General features: G+C 39.7%; 1 protein-coding gene across 1 annotated transcript in view; it reads right to left on the bottom strand.

The window, feature by feature from the left end:
- Positions 1-20,640, bottom strand: part of LOC126482317 (uncharacterized) — a 429,037-nt gene that overhangs the window by 183,474 nt on the left and 224,923 nt on the right. Inside the window, exon 5 of the mRNA XM_050106359.1 lies at positions 477-594. Coding sequence (XP_049962316.1) covers positions 477-594 — 118 coding nt within the window. The remainder of the gene's footprint in view (positions 1-476; positions 595-20,640) is intronic.

The following is a 20,640-nucleotide window of genomic DNA, read 5'->3' on the forward strand; positions in this document are numbered from 1 at the left end:
GACTTGGCATGGAAAAGACCAATTTTAAGCATAAAATTATCCATGAATCATGGTTGCAAAGGTGAAACCTGGGAGAAAATGGTGTTACTTTGGTTCATTTTGTCACACAGTACATGAAATACCCTGACACTTGTCAACAAATGTGTACAACAAGCTGTTCTATCTCTGCCCCATAGAGCAGAGGCTGTCACAGATAGCCTGCCAGCAGATGCAGGTGAGCAGGCTATTTGCCATTGCATCAAATTCACCCCTCATTCTGGTGTGAATGAGAACCATTTATCAACCTTTGCCTGTTTGCACTTAGCCGAGATATACAATCGTCTATGCTGATCATGTGACTGCATAAGTGTCAGCTGTTTGCCCATGCCTATCCATCTCTGTCCACAGGCAAGTACGTGAGGTGCAGCTGGTTGTATACCAATATTTTGGGCAGCCCTATTATGAAAATGGAAACACAAAACTGATTGTCAACATACCTCTTGCATGTCATGGTAGCACAGATGAAAGAATACCAGCACATCATTCATAGACTTCTTGAGCTTAGCTGCACGATTAGGTTTCATGTAGCAATCTTTTACACTGCCACTGACTTTCCTGTAACACATGTTTTACAATTTTTACTTATTTTGTGTCGAAGTAAACTTAGTTATAAAAACACTCTAACAGAAATAATACTAAAATAAGATTTGGACAACTGAAAAATAGTTACTATTACGTAAAATAAACAGACAAGAATAAGAGCACTAATCGGATGGAAAAGATTGGGTACTTTAGATTGAATGAACACACAGCAGACAAGGTAGGAAATACTAAGTTTGTGTAACACATTGTTCAACATTTGGAGTAAACAGCATACCAAGAAAAGTGCAAAGAGATTAACAGCTTATGAACCAGCTGGTTGCACATAGTAACTTAGAGGATCCACATGAATGCATAATGAAGGAACCAGCTAGTATTCAATCACAAGCTTGGAATAAAAAATTCCTGGAGAATTTCAGGTAAGAGGAGGAAGATGGTATCAAAAAGCAACACAAAATTCCACGAATTTTCATGAAATTTCTGAAATTCCCTGAGAGTTCTCTGATTTTTTCAGGTAAATTTTAATTCCCTGAGAATTCCAGGTTCTCACTAATGCACACACTGATTCATGAGCAAGGCTTTGTCTACAATTTCTAAATACTTCAAGCTCTACTTGGTGGGGTAGCTGATAGGAGTAACTCATTTGAATGAAAATATCACACCAATCATATCCACTTCCAAACTGTCTCTACTGCGCAAACACAGTTTTGTGATTGTTGAGATCATCGTGACACCTTTGTTGAACCATATTTAGCATGTTTCAGCATATGGTCACTTGGAGCACTAGTTGACACTGTCATTCACATTGTGTTGCTGAAATGTTATTAGTTTGCAAATAGCACCAGCTATGTATTTTATTCATGCTGAGCAAAATCTGTTTCGAGAATTTATTCTCGATGTCAAGTGCAGTATTTACGTATGAATTTTTTCTGATGTTACACAAACAAACAATGTTAGTTATAGTTTGCATGTGTGTGTGGTTTTCTACATAACTGATGAGGCACGGTACTGGATAACGTCAAAAAGACGACTACAGTGCAGGAGACGCAGAATAACACATATTCAAACACCATACGAAATACATATTTGCATTTGACAATGAGGAAAAATTCTCAAATGTGTCGTAAAGCATAAAAAATACATAACTAGTGCAGTATTTCATTATTTAGATAATGAATGACAGCTGCAGGCTTTCAAAAACATTGATTACGACATACGAAATTGAGCCAAACGTTCCTACGTCCCACACAATTATCAGTTCCAGTTACATCAGTGGTTTTTATTAAATAATAAACCTTCATTAGATAATAAACAAGTCTCTGACAAGTCTTTTGATGCCTGTTATGTACAGTCAGACATAAAAGCTGACCGCCGGCCGGCCGCCACAGAGACTAAGTCCAAGTCGAAATTTTAAGGTGGACAATAAAACAGACCACCTCTGACAACGCTTAGTCTGGCCGTCTGCACAATATGGCAATGCTGTAAGATGCGGAAGTGTCAGGAGGAAGCGTTGTGTACTTACAAGATATTGTGGGGTTGTGTTAGCCCATGGTGTAGTGGTAATTGTGCATTCTAACCTTATAGTCATGTGTTCGCGTCCAACTGTATCACTCTTTCATTTTAACCACATTTCAGCCCTCCTCTAAAGTTATGAGTCTGATTGAACATCGAAGATAATTCGCTTCACATTCTACCCACCAGTAATAACAAATGCTTTCAGAAACAATTCTGCAGCACAGCTCGTGGTTGCGTCGCGATCAGTACACCTTATGCTCGAGCGTTTCGTCGCAATGCAGTGGCCACCCTCCATCTACAAGATGTCACCCACTACCTGAAATTGGGTGCCACCCAGGTGAACAAGGCGCTACGCTGTCAGTGTATGTATTAACTGTCACTTTCGAATTTGAAGTTCTAGTTATCGTCTTCCAGTTAAGCATTGGATTTTGCATACTTGAAAATCATGAACTACAGTTAAACATTGTAAAATTGGGTTGTAAGTGGGAAAAAAGTGTAACATCTGCAACATAATATTTACTTCTGGTATAACAGAGGGGTGAATGCACAGGAGGTAGCTTGAAAGATCTGAACCGTGAGTGGAGCGAATGCTTTAGGGAAATATACGCCACAAAAAGATATTCTTGTTTCAAAGAAGATCTTTCTAGCATGAATGATTTTCCACATTAAGAAAGTCTCAACTACTGATGTAAGCAATGGATTACCATTTAACCATCATGCAACATTTGCATTCAACAGGCAAGGTTCAGAAGTCTGGTGTAGGAGTCCTGCATGCTCTAATTTGAAACAACAAAAACCAATGGAGTGACTATTAATGCAGTTTTGCTTGAACATCATCAGGTCGCTCATTGAGCATTCCTATGCAATACTATTACTGGTGACTAGTTATGAAGCCTTTATTGTTAACTTCCTAACAAGAAATGAAAGGCTGAGTGCCCCCCCCCCCCCCCCCCCAAAAAGAGTAGCGTGAACATAATATTTTAAATGTGATAGCTCCAAAAGTGTGTTTTGCACTACAAATTCTTCCCCAAAGATGTGTCTATCACAGCTGGAATTTGTTGCCAACAATTGAGACACCTTTCGGTCACAGTGTAAGAAAATCGACCGACATAGCTACATCAAGTGTGCTAATGCATGATAACACACTCTGATGATTGTGAAACAAAACTATCCAGGAGATTTGATAGGGAAGTCATCTCTCAGGCAAACGTCGTTCTGATCGTGTACTCGTAAAATTTTACCTTTCCCACTCTTGATCGATCAACCATCAAGGCAATTCATTTCTAGATGAAAATGCTCTTCAAACTACACTGGTTTAATGACATTTTGCTGCAGTGTTGTCTTATGATACCCTTATTGAGTTTCTATCTGCCTGTTTGTAGCTGTGGTACAAAAGCATTAAAAATATGGCTTTCACCAAGTCTCAAAAGGGGAACAAAAGCAACTTGCAACGGGTAGGCAAGCATGTTACCTTGGAGTTACGGTATTCAGCCTAGCAGCAACTGCCTTGTGGTCGCTAATCCCTGTATTCATCACAATACTCACTATTTGTCCAGGATTATTTGTTGCTAAAAGGTCAAGTATGCTTTCGCAACCATTTACGCTTCAAGTGGGCTTATGAACTAATTGTTCAAAATAATTTTATGAGAAAGCATACAGTACAAGCCAGGGCTGCATATCGAGGGTAGATTAAAGTCACCACCAACTATAAGTGGGGTACCTATTTGAAATGGGACTCAAGTTTTCTTTGAACTGTTCAGCAACTATACCTTCCGAGTCGGGGTTGGTAAAACAATCCAATTAATAGTTTAATCTGATTCTCAAGTATAACCTCTACCCATACTATTTCACAGGAACTATCTACTTCAATTTCACTACAAGGCAAACTACTTCTGACAGCAATAAATACTCCACCACCAATTGTATTTAATCTATCCTTTCTGAACACTGTTAGGTTATTAGAAAAAATTTCTGCTGAGCTTATTTCCGGCTTTAGCCAGCTTTCTGTACCTATAACTATTTGAGCTTTATTGCTTTCTATTAGGGCTTGGAGCTCTGGTTCTTTCCCAACACAGCTACGACAATTTACAACTACAATACCAATCGTTTCTACAACTAACTTACTGTGTTTTACCCGCCCCTTTTAGACAGCCACCCTTTCTGTGGTCCCGAGGCTCTCTAAAACACACCACCCAGTCCCTTCCACACAGCCCCCACTACCACCTGTGTAGCCACTTCCTGTACGTAGTGGACTCCTGATCTATTAAGCAGAACCCAAAAACTCTCCACTCAAAGGCACAAGTCAAGGAATCTGCAGCCTACACAGTCACAGAATTGCCTGAGCCTCTGATTCAGACCCTCCACTTGGCTCTGCACCAAAGGACCACAGTCGGTTCTACCAACGATGCTGCAGATGGTGATATCCACCTCAATCTCGGGAGCAAGACTGGTAGTCTCTACCATGTCCACTAGGCGCCCAAAATCAGAGAGAATCTCCTCCGATCCATTGCGACATACATGACTGGTACCAACATGAGCCACAACCTGCTGTTGGCTGCACCCTGTACTCCTCATGGCATCTGGAAGCAGCCTTTCCACATCCAGAATGACCCCCCACCCACCCACCCACCCCCACCCAGTATGCACACTGGCTTTCTTCCCCTCCTTGGCAGCCGTGTTCCTAAGGGGGCCCATTACATGCCTAATGCTGGAGCTCCCTACAACCAGCAAACCCACCCTCTGTGAACGCCCAGACCTTGCGGGCCGCAAAGTTTCCTCTAGAACAGGGTGGACGTCTGCATCTGGCTCAGAGACATTGTCAGCCACAGATAACAATCGAAAACTGTTGTTCAAACGAAATTGGGGATGCCTAATATCGGCCCCTCGGAAAGGGGGCTGCCTGCCAGACTTTGGAATGATCTCCCATTCGACCATGGGTGAGGGGTCAACCTCAGTGCAGGCAGTACCTGGGGCGGCCACAGCAGTGCACCAAACGGGGGACAGGTGGGATGTGTCCTACGTCTCTCGCATCCCCGCAGCTGAGACCCCCCCCCCCCACAAGTGATGCCTCTTGGCAGAAACCTCAAGCTGTGTGATGGAAGCCAACATAGCCTGGAGCTGTGAGCGAAGGATCACCAACTCAGCTCGCGTTTATACACAGTAATCACAATACCTATCCGTTACTGCGGTTGCTCCCATTTGAAGGCCGTAAAAATACACAACAAACAAATGGTGTACTCGCCTTCTTAGCAGCAGGAATGCGAGGTGCTCTGCCACTGATGGTCTAACCGACACTGAACTGTACTAACCAAAACAAACAAAAGCCTGTACGATATGGTGGTACAGTACGCTACACTGTAATTAAAATAAAAGCTTGTGCGTAGCAAGCACTCGAACACGCAAAAAATTACTAAAATAATCTAGTAGTATATAAGTCGCTCATGCTGGAAGCTCACAAAAATGTACAACAAACAAACAGTGTACTCGCCTTCTTAGCAGCAGGAACACGATGTGCACTGTCACTGACGCTCAATCCACTCTATTTGGATCCCAAGAAAATAGGAACCTTCTCACAAAGTAATGTGAGGTGATATCAAAATTTATCCAACACAAAAAAATTAACTGCAGCGCTTTCATACACGCAGTAGTCGCACACAAGGATATATTATGACTTAGAAGCGTACATTTCAGTTCCTCCTCTCATATCCACACCCTTGTTTTAGTATGAAGGGTTCTGAAGCACAATATGACACCAGGTTCTTATCGTAGGCCCTATCGGAAATGCAAAAAGCAGGGAGCTCTCCATTCTCTTGTCCAACAGTCTGTTTCCTTTCATGCATTACTACCGCTTGCAGATTCTTATATAAGGACTTGCAGGATTAAAATTCTTCAGCAGAATGAGCTTTATGCTGTTGTGTTAATTACAGTATGGAAAAAATGCACCAAAGACGAGATCCCCTAGATCAGTGAAGATATTTGCACATGTCTGTATTCTGCAATGACTGCGGGCTGCCACAATACTTTATAGAATTCATGCGGCAGGCAACAAAACTGAGAGTGCACTTCAGACTTCATTCGCAAGTCAGCAGGAGAAGGACGGAAACATCAAATTAACATCGCTTTTCTAGTCGTATTCAATCCAAAATGAGGTGTTATTAAGGTAGTTGAGCGTTCTAGGAATTACACTTCGATAATTCCCATATGAGTATTCCGATAGCCTAAAGAACCAGTCAGTGTGAAACCTTCGGGAACTACATTAATATTAAACTGCAATAACTTGAGACAATACGTGGACTATTCCCTTCTCTGGGTAACCTCCTACTGTTAATTAGGATTCTCTCTGTCCTACATGTAATGCAAATGGAACTTAACATTCATGAGGCGCTTTCTGCTGTTCTTGACAAACATCAGCAACTTGTAATCACAGCGAGTAACAACTGCGTGATGATAATGGTCCGGGTTGCAGTGGATGTGGTAGTGTTATGTTGTCAAACTGCTTACAGTAACGTTAATGGTGGTGCACATAATCTAGCGCTGATTACCTATGTAAATGAAGAAAGTGTGGTGGCATCACTGCTTCTCTTTATTTGGCATCAGCTTGAGTAACCTGATTCAATGAACATATTACTCCATTCACAAGCTGCTAATGATACAGTATGACTATAGAGATAATCGCGCAGGTATTACATTACTTCTACAGTATATTGCTTGACAAATATTATCAGCAGCTATGCAGCTGAAATGATTAACTGTATAGGTACTCTATGTTGCACTTGGTTAAGTGAGCAGCTGCTTCCTGCTTCTATTGTTCGTAAATGCTTGTATACTGACCATTCATTACTTGACTAAATATGCGCTACAATCTGATTCGCGTGTGTATGACATGGGTTAGCGCCATCACAAAGCAATGACTAAAGAATGGATGCCATTGAAGTACCGTTAATTGATGGCAAGACAAACATTTGCAAATCACTTGTAGTGCCTCAAAAAACAATTGCATCTTAAAAATTGAAGGACAGAATTGCATCTTAAATATTGAAGGACAGACGTCCACACCGTAACAGGGTGTTGAAATACAGCAACAACGGCAGATAAAAATTCGTGACCGCCCAGGGTTTGAACTGGACCTCCTGCTGACAAGGCAGACGCACTGACCATTGCACTAGCGGGACACAACGTCCAAGCTGCCTGCAGGACCTAGCTATACATGCTCCTCGTCAGATGAAAATTCCCATCTTTTCCACATACGCGATACCCCTCCCATCGATTATTGCACTCGCTGCCACACTGTACTCTTGCGAAGGTTCGGACGATGTCATGCGTCTAGCACTGAAAACCTTCAATGGCCTGTCAAGACCTAATAATTATACAGGATGTTTCACGAGAATAGTAAATATTGTAGGAGGAGGCGGTAGTACAGATAAATTGCAGAAAAATGCCATACAACATGTGTCCAATATTTATTGGGTACATACAGCTGGGTTCAATGCATTTTTGTTTCATTTGTTGGTCCTTACAGGACCCCACTGTCTACACTTCCTTGAAAATGAGATTCCAGCATTACTGGAAGAGGTTCCTTTTGCTACAAGAATGCGTATGTTCCTCCAGTGTGACCGGGCTCCTGCTTTTTCTACTCATCATGAGACACATTGTCCAAACCTAACATTTCCTGGATGAGGGATCAGTAGATACGGGCACTTTTCTTGGCCACTGAGGTCCCCGGACCTTATCTCTTTGGATTTTTGCCTGTGGGGATGGTTGAAAGGCGAAATCTGCACAGAAAAAGTAAACTCAAGAGCCAATTTGATCCGTTTGGGTTTGAATAGTGCAGCCCTCATAAAAGAACACAAAGACGAACTCAGAAGAGCTACACGTGGTATTATCAAGAGAAGTCAAAAGTGGATTGAAGTTGGTGGGGGATTTTTGAAACTCAACTTTCAACGTCATCATTTGCCTTTGCTTTGAGTTTGATAGGGTTATGTACTAACAGCTGTATCTCTGCACTCAATAAAAAGTGGACACATTTATATGAAATTTTTTTATGCAACCCCCCCCCCCCCTTCCCATCCCCCACACACACACTTCTATTTTAAGTGCTATTGGGAAAATGTTTGCCAACTCAGTGATATTGGGAAAATGTTTGCCAACTCAGTGATAGTGACGGACTGGAGCTGCATTAATCTACTCATTTCAGTAGTAGTAGTAGTTGTTATTGCTTTTGCTTTTGTCTTCAGTCCTGAGACTGGTTTGATTACTGCAACCTACATCCTTCTGAATCTGCTTAGTGTATTCATCTCTTGGTCTCCCTCTATGATTTTTACCCTCCGCACTGCCCTCCAATGCTAAATTTGTGATCCCTTGATGCCTCAGAACATGTCCTACCAACTGGTCCTTTCTTCTTGTCAAGTTGTGCCACAAACTCTTCTTCTCCCCAATTCTATTCAATACCTCCTCATTAGTTATGTGATCTACCCATCTAATCTTCAGCAATCTTCTGTAGCACCACATTTCGGAAGCTTCTATTCTCTTCTTGTCCAAACTATTTATCATCCATGTTCCACTTCTATGCATGGCTACACTCCATACAAACACTTTCAGAAACGACTTCCTGACACTTAAATCTATACTCGATGTTAACAAATTTCTCTTCTTCAGAAACGCTTTCCTTGCCATTGCCAGTCTACATTTTATATCCTCACTACTTCGACCATCATCAGTTATTTTGCTTCCCAAGTAGCAAAACTCCTTTACTACTTGAGGTGTCTCATTTCCTAATCTAATTCCCTCAGCATCACCCGACTTAATTTGACTACATTCCATTATCCTCGTTTTGCTTTTGTTGATGTTCATCTTACACCCTCCTTTCAAGAAACTGTCCATTCTGTTCAACTGCTCTTCCAAGTCCTTTGCTGTCTCCGACAGAATTACGATGTCATCGGCAAACCTCAAAGTTTTTATTTCTTCTCCATGGACTTTAATACCCACTCCGAATTTTTCTTTTGTTTGCTTTACTGCTTGTTCAATATACAGATTGAATAACATCGGGGACAGGCTACAACCCTGTCCCACTCCCTTCCCAACCACTGCTTCCCTTTCAAGCCCCTCGACTCTTATAACTGCCATCTGGTTTCTGTGCAAATTGTAAATAGCCTTTCGCTCCCTGTATTTTACCCCTGCCACCTTCAGAATTTGGAAGAGAGTATTCCAGTCAACATTGCCAAAAGCTTTCTCTAAGTCTACAAATGCTAGAAATGTAGGTTCGCCTTTCCTTAATCTATTTTCCAAGATAAGTCGTAGGGTCAGTATTGCCTCACGTGTTCCAACATTTCTGTGGAATCCAAACTGATCTTCATCGAGGTCGGCTTCTACCAGTTTTTCCATTCGTCTGTAAAGAATACGCGTTAGTATTTTGCAGCTGGGGCTTATTAAACTGATAGTTCAGTAATTTTCACATCTTTCAACACCTGCTTTCTTTGGGATTGGAATTATTATACTCTTCTTGAAGTCTGAGGGTATTTTGCGGGTCTCATACCAGATGGTAGAGTTTTGTCAGGACTGGCTCTCCCAAGGCCGTCAGTAGTTCCAATGGAATGTAGTCTACTCCCGGGGCCTGTTTTGACTCAGGTCTTTCAGTGCTCTGTCAAACTCTTCACGCAGTATCTCCCATTTCATCTTCTTCTACATCCTCTTCCATTTCCATAATATTGTTCTCAAGTACATCGCCCTTGTCCCTTGTATAGACCCTCTATATACTCCTTCCACCTTTCTGCTTTCCCTTCTTTGCTTAGAACTGGGTTTCCATCTGAGCTCTTGATATTCATACAAATTGCTCTCTTTTCTCCAAAGGTCTCTTTAATTTTCCTGTAGGCAGTATCTATCTTACCCCTAGTGAGATAAGCCTCTACATCCGTTACATTTGTCCTCTGGCCATCCCTGCTTAGCCATTTTGCACTTCCTGTCGATCTCATTTTTGAGACGTTTGTGCTCCCTTTTGCCTGCTTCATTCACTGCGTTTTTATATTTTCTCCTTTCATCAATTAAATTCAATATTTCTCCTGTTACCCAAGGATTTCTACTAGCCCTCGTCTTTTTACCTACTTGATCCTCTGCTGCCTTCACTACTTTATCCCTCAGAGCTACCCATTCTTCTTCTACTGTATTTCTTTCCCCCATTCCTGTCACTTGTTCCCTTGTGCTCTCCCTGAAACTCTGTACAACCTCTGGTTTAGTCATTTTATCCAGGTCCCATCTCATTAAATTCCCACCTTTTTGCAGTTTCTTCAGCTTTAATCTACAGTTCATAACCAATAGATTGTGGTCAGAGTCCACATCTGCCCCTGGAAATGTCTTACAATTTAAAACCTGGTTCCTAAATCTCTGTCTTACCATTATATAATCTATCTGTTACCTTCTAGTATCTCCAGGATTCTTCCATGTATACAACCTTCTTTTATGATTCTTGAAACAAGTGTTGGCTATGATTAAGTTACGCTCTGTGCAAAATTCTACCAGACAGCTTCCTCTTTCATTTCTTTCCCCCAATCCATATTCACTTACTATGTTTTCTTCTCTCCCTTTTCTTACTCTCCAGTCACCCATGAGTATTAAATTTTCTTCTCCCTTTACTACCTGAATAATTTCTTTTATCTCATAATACATTTCATCAATTTCTTCATCATCTGCAGAGCTAGTTGGCATACAAACGTGTACTACTGTAGTAGGCATGGGTTTCGTGTCTATCTTGGCCACAATAATGCGTTCACTATGCTGTTGGTAGTAGCTCACCCGCACTCCAATTTTTTTTATTCATTATTAAACCCACTCCTGCATTACCCTTATTTGATTTTGTATTTATAACCCTGTATTTCAGTAGATGTAGTTGTAATTTTCTGAACCATTCATGTTTAATAAGTGACAGTGTCTCTCATCGTATACTTTGTGGGAAACCTGCTTCTTTCTTTCCTTGCCTATACCACAGTGTAGAGTGACCGCTCACACTCTTGATACCTTACTGGATGTACTACAGCAACTAAAGATTGCACTCCCGCTGGAAAAGTATATGTCAAGTCAGATGGTTTTGCTCCTCCTCTACTGTCGTTGAAAATGATCACAACGAAATTAAGTATAGGAATCCTACGAAATCCTGGAGTTCACACTGTGGTGCTGAGCAGATGAAAAAAGTAGTTTTCACAATTATCAGATGACACATGGAGTTTGTCAGATTCCACTAATTATGACTGCATTATTAATTGTTCATTCACAATCGCTTTCCTGATGCTTATTGCAAGTGTCTTTTGAATGTTAGAGCTGGAGGAATAGAAACACCAGATTTTCGTCATATGGAATATTCAAATTCATTTCAATTTAACAATGTAAGGAATTTTCTCTTGAGAAGAGATATAAGGATATCAGTTAATGCTTTTGAGTCCACGAAAGTCGTTCCACACAAGAAATACAACTACATTCATCTCTTATGTTGCAATTTATCTGTCATAGCAACTACTGCGCCAATAAGTAACTCGCAGATGCCGCACCTTTTCGCTAGCTCCGAGGTAACATGCTTGCCTGCCAGTTACAAGCTGCTTATGTTCACCTTTTGAGACTCGCTGAAAGCCGTATTTTTAATTCTTCTGCAGCAGAGCTACAAGCAGGCAGATAGAAACTCAATACGGAAATCGTAAGGCAACGCTCAAGAAAATTCATCTTGATACTTTCAGTAACCCTTAGTGTCAGAGCAAAAACCTTATGGTACTGCAAAATTCATAATGCCACTTTTGTTTTCTGCTGACATATTTTTTGTTGCTGTGAATACATATTTTCATCAATGAACCGGCGCATTTGCATAATACTTGAATATTATACACAACATGAAGTAAATAGAGACCTTTTTGAAGTAATTTGTGTTGAAATACGTACAGTCTTCTTACAGACGCTTAATGCTTTATTAAGATAGACTGCCGCAGTGATGTTTCCATAGTAAGTTGAATTTAATTTGTATTAGTAAAGTGAATGTTTAAATTCTCTTTGATGATTACGGTTGTGTTCAATAAACTAATGGAAAATGCAATTATATCAGCAACAGTATATTCTTTCACTATCTCTAGAACAATCTGACAACACTAAAGTAGTTTACAAATTATACACCTGTAGAAACCTACTGGCTCTAACACAGTAATTAAAACAGTGTAGTTTAAACGGCATTTTCGTCTAGAAATGAATTGCCTTGACAGTTGATCGATCAAGAGTGAGAAAGGTAAAATTTTACGAGTACACAATCACAAGGACTTCACTATCAATCTCCTGGATAGTTTTGTTTCCCAAATCAACAGAGTACGTTATCATGCATTAGCACACTTGACATAGTTTTGTCAGATGGTTTTCTTACAAACGACCAAAAGGTGTCTCAATTTTGGCAACAAATTCCAGCTGTGATACACACACCCTTGGGGAAGAATTCGTAGTGCAAAACACACTTTCGGAACATCAGATGGAAAATATTGTGTTCACACTAATCTTTTCTCAAGCTTATGTGTTTTGGGGGGCCTCAGCCTTTCATTTCTTGTTAGGAGGTTAACAATAAAGGCACCATAACTAGTCACCAGTAATAGTATTGCATAGGAATGCTCAATGAGTGACCCGATGACGTTCAAGCAAAACCGCAATAATAGTCACTCCATTGGCTTTTGTTGTTTCAAATTAGAGCATGCAGGACTCCTACACGAGACTTCTGAACCTTGCCTGTTGAATGCAAATGTCGAATGATGGTTGAATGGTAATCCATCACTTACATCAGTAGTTGAGACTTTCTTAATGTGGAAAATCATTCATGCTAGAAAGATCTTCTTTGAAACAAGAATATCTTTTGTGGCGTATATTTAACAAAAGCATTCGCTCCACACACAGTTCAGATCCTTCAAGCTACCTCCTGTGCATTCACCCCTTTGTTATACCAAAAGTAAATACTGTGTAGCAGAGTTATTTCCCACATTTTACACCATTTTGCTGAAGTCTCTTGGAAAGTGTAAAAGTGGGATTTCACTGTAGTTTTCTACACTTCAGATAATTGGGCCATAATACTGCTTGCATTATCCATAAATGTAGTCAAGTTTTTGGGATAACAGTTCTTTTCTCTACACTGGAGACAGTGCATGGTGTATACTGTCACTTCAGTCTGATGTTATATGGACGATATATTAAACTCTTGCTGTACATACATCAGAATACTGGTTGCAAACCACCCCCCTCACCTTGCAAGATAAGTTCTAGTTTTTCCTCTCAGCCAAAAACAATCCTACAAAAGTGAAACATATTGTACATATTATTTATAGTCTCCTGAGTGAGAGCACAAAGTTTCTGTCACTTCCGACAGATAGCATAGCTGCAGGACAGTTTCAAAATGGCGTCTGTAGGTGATGTACATTACAAGCAACGTGCCGCCATTGAATTTCTCACTGCAGAGAAAGAAACTGTGGGGAATATTCACAAACACTTGTGCAAAGTGTATGGAGCATCTGCTGTTGACAGAAGTACAGTTAGCCGCTGGGCGTGGAGAGTGAGATCATCAGAAGGTGGTTCGTCAGAGCTCCACGTCTTGTAATGGTCAGGGAGACTATCCATGGCTGCTACACCTGACATGTTGCAGCGAGCTGATGCTGTCATTTGCGAGGACAGATGCATTACAACTCGGCAGTTGGCACTGCATCTGTCAATCAGTAAAGGAAGTGTGGGTGCAAATATTTCCACTTTTGGGAATGCCTTTGTGTCCCAGACTGTGACAGGTGATGAAACCTGGGTTCACCATTTTGAGCCCGAAACAAAACAACAGTCAATGGAATGGCACATCCCCACTCCTCACAGAAGAAAAAAATCAAGCAACTGCTTCCGCAGGTAAGAGCATGATCACCATGTTCTGGGACTGTAAAGGTATGAACACATCACAAAACAGTGTCTCAGGGTTTAACACCATCCATCCTACTTACCTATTACAAATTGTAATTACTCTCAATCATTGTACCCAGTTTTCAATTTAATCTGTTTTATGGGGTAGTCGGCATTCATCTACTGCTCTTCAATTTCACTATGTGTATAGAATCTTCATGCCCCTTTTACATATAGCTGTCAATAGACCGCCAGCATGCAAAATACAGTGAACACACAACACTTGACCCACCCATGACACGCAATATGAACTCCAAATCATATAGCACCATGCATAAAATATGCCCCTCATCAGGAGACCACAACTCAAACGTAAATTCCCAAAAACAGTCCAATGCAACTCTAAAAAATTCTCGAGAAAATCGACTTTGAAGTTTTCTGAGCAATTTGGGAGGGAGGGGCTGGTGATGGTGATGACGACAACGACGACTACAATGATGATGATGATAATCAAGAACTTTTACATTTAACAGTTTAGTTTTGAATAAATATAAAAAATACAAAAATTCAGTTGCCATGCTGAATCCTTTTTGGTCTGCCACAGCAAGGAATGTCTGGTTTAAACCCTGCATTATACTCCCAAATGACCCTGTAAATAATGCTGTAAATGGCACTTATGTAGCATACATACTGGTGATGCTCTGCAAACCTCTGAAAGAAAGTGAAGATACTTTCATATCTTCATGATAAAAAACAGCATTGACATTCACATGAGAAACAGGTGGTTGCTTATTGCACCATATACTCTGAATTGTTCCTCGGATAGCTTCTTCCTGCTGGAGGAGAACTTCTCCCAGTATTGGACTCCTTTCCTTACAACAAATACATATACCTACATTGTAACTACCGGTTGATGAAGGAGAAACTGTTGGTCAAAAAGGAGAGGAATGAAGGCAGACTCTGACTAAAATGAAGACAATTACACTTACTTACTTATTTTTATTTGAATTCATATCAGGCCACTAATAACGACAAACTATGTTGGATTAAAGAAACTTTTATAAACTCAATGTTATTCAGAGGGAAGCATAGGGACACAAGCTGTTAATATGTGGAGAGATAGCTAATTAGTTACTTAAATTGCAGGCATAGAAGAAGGGTAATGTACACACACACACACACACACACACACACACACACACACACACACACAGAGAGAGAGAGAGAGAGAGAGAGAGAGAGAGAGAGAGAGAGAGAGAGAGAGAGAGAGGAAACAAAATGGAAATGAGAGAATTGTGTGTGTGTGTGTGTGTGAGAGAGAGAGAGAGAGAGAGAGAGAGAGAGAGAGAGAGAGAGAGAGAGAGTTTTGAGCGCAAAACCACGAAAAAATAAAACTAGAGACGAGTATTCCTGTGTCTTTGGACAGTCAAGCATTGGTTTACAGATTCAGCCATGATAACTGTGTGGTTTATATTTATGCTGGACAATAATTTATTTAGTGGATATACTTTTTCATGATCAGTTATTTTACTGAATTCCTATAAAAACCAAGTTATTGTGGTCAAGTCTTAGAGCTAACTTTATTTATTGACATGGTCTTCCAAAGAGGCCAGAAAACTTGGGCCACTTTTCTTGATTTAACTACTGCCTACAACACTGTATGACTACATGGACTACTGCTTAAGCCGAAGTAAAACACATGATGTGCTAAGCTCACTAAACTATTGGAGACTATCCTCAAAAGTCACTCATCCAGAGAGAGAGAGAGAGAGAGAAAGAGAGAGAGAGAGAGAGAGAGAGAGAGAGAGAGAGAGAGAGAGAGAGAGAAAATTGACCAAATAAAATAAGATAAAATTTATTTCCCAAAGGGTCAGTGGTTATTGCTTACCTCTTTCTTTAACCTATATCTAACTGAAATGCCAGTATCATCATCTAAGACAATCTATGATATACATGATATTGCTCCTTCAACACAAGGAAGGAAGAAAAGCCTTCTTGGAGGATCTACATTAGCTAAATACATATAAACAGTTGATGCTCCATCCCAACCCCAGCAAAACGTGTGTGTATTCCATTGAATTAACAAGCTTGCTGACATAAAACTTTATATCAACTTATGTGGAGCACTGTTAAGCCACAACCCCCATGAGAAATATCTAGGTATTATACTTAAATTGTCATCTTAAATTTAGGAAACGTCTTGAAATAACCAAACATAAGTTAAAACTACAAAGAACATTATCAGGAACTTCACCGAAAGAAACTGGGAAGCCCAAGCAGACTCTTTACATACAGCAGCACAAATGAATGTGTCTACTGCTGTCAAATGATATGCTTCTGTGTGGACTAGAAGCAACAATGTCAACAAGATTAATGTCCGGCTTAACAATACAATGAGAATTGTAACTAAAATTAACACCAGTTCTTTGGATTCATTTCTTGTCTAATACAGCAACACCAGAACTCACGCGACGACACAAAGCGGACCTAGAGTGGCATTAGAATGAAAAGGATCAATTCTCAGGAAGTCACCAATCAACAAAATTCTTTCTTATCTTCCACATACTAGACTTTATCTAGATAACCTGTGTAGGATCTCAGGAATCCCACCAACCTACTTCTTAGGATTTAGAGGAGTGCTTGAGAGGTAACTGAACACAGCTAGACAAGTCCTGGCAATTGGTTGAAACAGCCCTCTCACCTACGGTCACGAAGCTGTGAAGAAAATTCAGGAGTTGCTCAACCGTATCGGATGCTAAAACACAAAACATCCGATAAAAATGGGTGACTGTACACAGCCCCAAATGTGATTGTAGCACAATGGAGCAAACAGTAGACCATATTACTTGTGAATTCCCAATAAGAAGATTTCAGAGACTGTAACTACTTCACAAAGTCCTCTCCAGAGGCTTCTGTTGGGTTAAATTCCATAGACTAATGATTTTAAAAGTAATAATTCCTCTAAATGTTCACATACAATAATTTTATACAAGTTTAATAATATTTTAATTTATATCTTTTTTACTGTTTCGCATGTGTCACACATTTAATTCTGCCATTAAAAAAAGTTACTGACACATTTGGTACTCAAAATTTGGAAATTGTTTTAAAAATTGGGAGGTATAAATGATCGAGAAACTGTGGCTCATTTTCAGTATAATATTGAGACAACTGATGTGAGTCTCTACCATGTTTCAACGCTATACAGTGGCTACAAAAATGCAAATGAAAACATCGGATCTTTCACAGACTCAATAATGTACAGAAACTGTTCCAAAAAAAAACAGTGTTTTACTTTCCTACCTCAAGGAGAAATAAAGCACGAAATCAAACACTATCATTATGATGAATAAGATACACATGAAATAAAATGTATCACACAAAAACAAAGGCTTTCAGGGATTCAGTAACACAATAGCACAATCATCCATTCTAAAGACTTATACCAATTGAAAAAAATGAATAACACGTTTTTCACGTAATAACAATGATAATACACGAACCCAAGGCCAAACAGAACACAACACTGAGAAATACAAGTATACATTTTGCAAACTGTGTAGGAATGAAGACAAATAACAATCAATATACAGATCACTTCCTGATTTCTATAAACTTTGATACATATATTGATTAAAAACTACTACTGAGCGAAGTACTTCCCACCATAGGTAAAAAAGAAATAGAAACTTTTAAAATTAATGTATTAGATTTCATAATAATTAGCTAAAAATTGGAAGAAATAATCGAATAATTGGGAGGTGAAAGAAAAAGGGGGGAATCAAAGACTCCTGCATAAATTGGGAGAGTTAGCAGGTATGCAATATTATTGAACCTGGAACTGAGGGCACTTTGGTCAATTTATCGTGATATTTCACAAGGACATTGTGAACCACTTGATAAAGTCAAACAACAGAAGATCCAGGTTGGAATATCAATAACATAAGGAAAACATAAGACTGCTACTCACCATAAGGATGACACTTTGAGTTGCAGGCAGTTACATACAAACTTTCAGCCACCACCACCACCTTTAGGAAAGGAAGCATGAACACATTCATTTACAAAAGCAAGCACACGTCATGCACACATGACCGCCATCTTCAGCAGCTCCGTCCGAGGTGTCTGTACCATAACCTTAAGGCCGTGGGACTAATATGTTAAACATCCCTTTTTTAAAGCTGAAGAGCATTACATGAAATTCTGAATATTTTTTTCCATCAATTACTCATAAATGAGGACCCCATCAGGATAAATAGCTGAGCTGCATGGTGTGAAACTTGGGTTCTTAACCTATATCACCGTGTAGACAATTTCAAAATGTCGATCCCACCACTAGGGATATCTCATTGTTTATAAGGCACGGGAAATGCCTAAAAACAACACCCAGGTTGACATGCACACCAGCCCTCGTCGTTAACCCTCAGGACAGATTCGAGCCGAGTCCAACACGCCTCCCAAAATGCTGGAAATGGTATGCTACCTAACACGAACAGGTATCTAGACAGGTTCATGACTGGAATTGTCTCTCTAATGTAAGTCATTAGAGAAGATACATCATATTGCCTGTTTTTCTAAATGGACTACACCAGCAGAAAGAGAACCAGCTATTTCCAACACGCAAGTGACACAATAAAAATTGTCAGAAATCATGTACATACAAGCGTGTAAGAATACTAGTTAGATATAGAGAACTATGGTACAACTGCTTGTTAACTCCATGGAACAAAACATTGTAGATTACAGGCAGTAAATGAAGACAGAAACAAATCCTAAGACCATTAGTTTGAAGATGTCTGTCTGACAAACCAGAATTTGTATGTATTCTTGAAACAACCAAATGCTGGTTTCACTGGAGTGAACAAAAAGGAAACAACCAACTGAAATAAGCATTCCCTAAAGTATAAACAGCAGATAGATAGGCGTTAGCTCATGTTCCAAAGATTCTTGGCCATTCAATGATTCATCACAGAAAATTTACAAGCCCTCTGCTGGTAATAACATATCAGCTGCCAACAGGTGACACATGTCCCAATGCGTCAGAGCAAAACACTAATATACGATATGGGCATGCATGTGACTGACAGAAAACTAAGGTCTTTGTTAACATCATCAGAATCAGCATGGACATACGCTGTCAAGGGCCTGTGGTACCTTCTATTGGACTATACATTGGAAACCATTTTCAGTTCAGTATTTTTTAAAACACATTTTTTGTAATAAAACCATAACTGATTGATCTTAAAAATGTATGCACACAGGGTTTACATATTCATAAAATGTATGATTCATGAAAACGGCGAGCCATGTTTTACATGTGAGTACAGGCATAAATAAGGACATGCAACGTCCTTTATAGAAATCAGTTTACAACAAATGTGTGATGCATTTAATAATAAGACTAATGGATTAGAATCTATTCACAAAAATTCATGCAACAAGAGATTTAAATTATATGAAGTTGCTTAAAACCATGTACGTCCATACCAACTGCAATGATGTAAGCACAGGCTTCAGTTCTCTGTCAGTCACAGGCATGCCCATATCATGTATTAATGTTTATACTCCGACACATTAGGACCTATGTTAATTGTTGGCAACTGGTAAGTTATTGCCATATCCTTACTCATGGATTCCTGTACCTGCTGTATTTCATACATATCTGTTGTTGATTTCATCTTTCCTTGTATTTATTTAGCACTGATGTTGACTGTGTAATAGTCAAAATCTCAATCTGCTTCAATAAACGACAGATCCTGTGACTGACTCCTGTCTTTCCTTACACTGAAATTCTCAATGGCTGCTGCACATGCAGGGATTCTGGTGGATTCCAATTTAGCTTTATTTCTTTTTTTAATTTTTTTGCTTTCATTACTGAACATGAATTCTGTTAGTGATACCACAGGCTTAAGAGAAATTGAGTGTTTGTAATCAGATGTCGTAAGTGCTTGTGGCATCTAATAGTAGATACAGAGCATAAAATGCCTCAAAAGTAAAAGGCTTGGAAGAAAATTGCCAAATCATTCAAAGGTCTGATTGGAGATGTAAGGAAGAAGGTAATCACAAGCTTTTGTTGGGTTGGGTTGTTTGGGGGAAAGAGACCAAACTGCGAGGCATCGGTCTCATCGGATTAGGGAAGGATGGGGAAGGAAGTCGGCCGTGCCCTTTCAAAGGAACCATCCCGGCATTTGCCTGGAGCAATTTAGGGAAATCACGGAAAACCTAAATCAGGATGGCCGGACATGGGATTCAACTGTCGTCCTCCCGAATGCAAGTCCAGTGTGCTAACCACTGCGCCACCTCGCTCGGTCAAGCTTTTGTATTTATTTTCATTAAGATGGAACATTCTGAATGTTATATATACAAATACGTATCAACACTACTGGCCCTTAAGACGAAGAAGGATAGCAGACACTTACGCTTAGTGTCTTGTATTATCTATTGTTCCCACAAGTGCAAACATTTGTTTGCAAGTACACAAGAATAGTAGTAAACATAGCAAATAGGTCTGTGAATGCTCATTTGCTACTTTGTTTCTATTTGCTCCCATGTAACTGAGGCTAAAATGTAGTAGTTTGAGAAATTACATGAATGTGTTTGCAATGCAACTACTTAAAAACATTTAACATAGAAAAACAGTTTCTTTATTGGTTCAGAAACAACGCATTA

Source organism: Schistocerca serialis, chromosome 5 (assembly GCF_023864345.2).
Source record: "Schistocerca serialis cubense isolate TAMUIC-IGC-003099 chromosome 5, iqSchSeri2.2, whole genome shotgun sequence".
NCBI classification, from domain to species: domain Eukaryota; kingdom Metazoa; phylum Arthropoda; class Insecta; order Orthoptera; family Acrididae; genus Schistocerca; species Schistocerca serialis.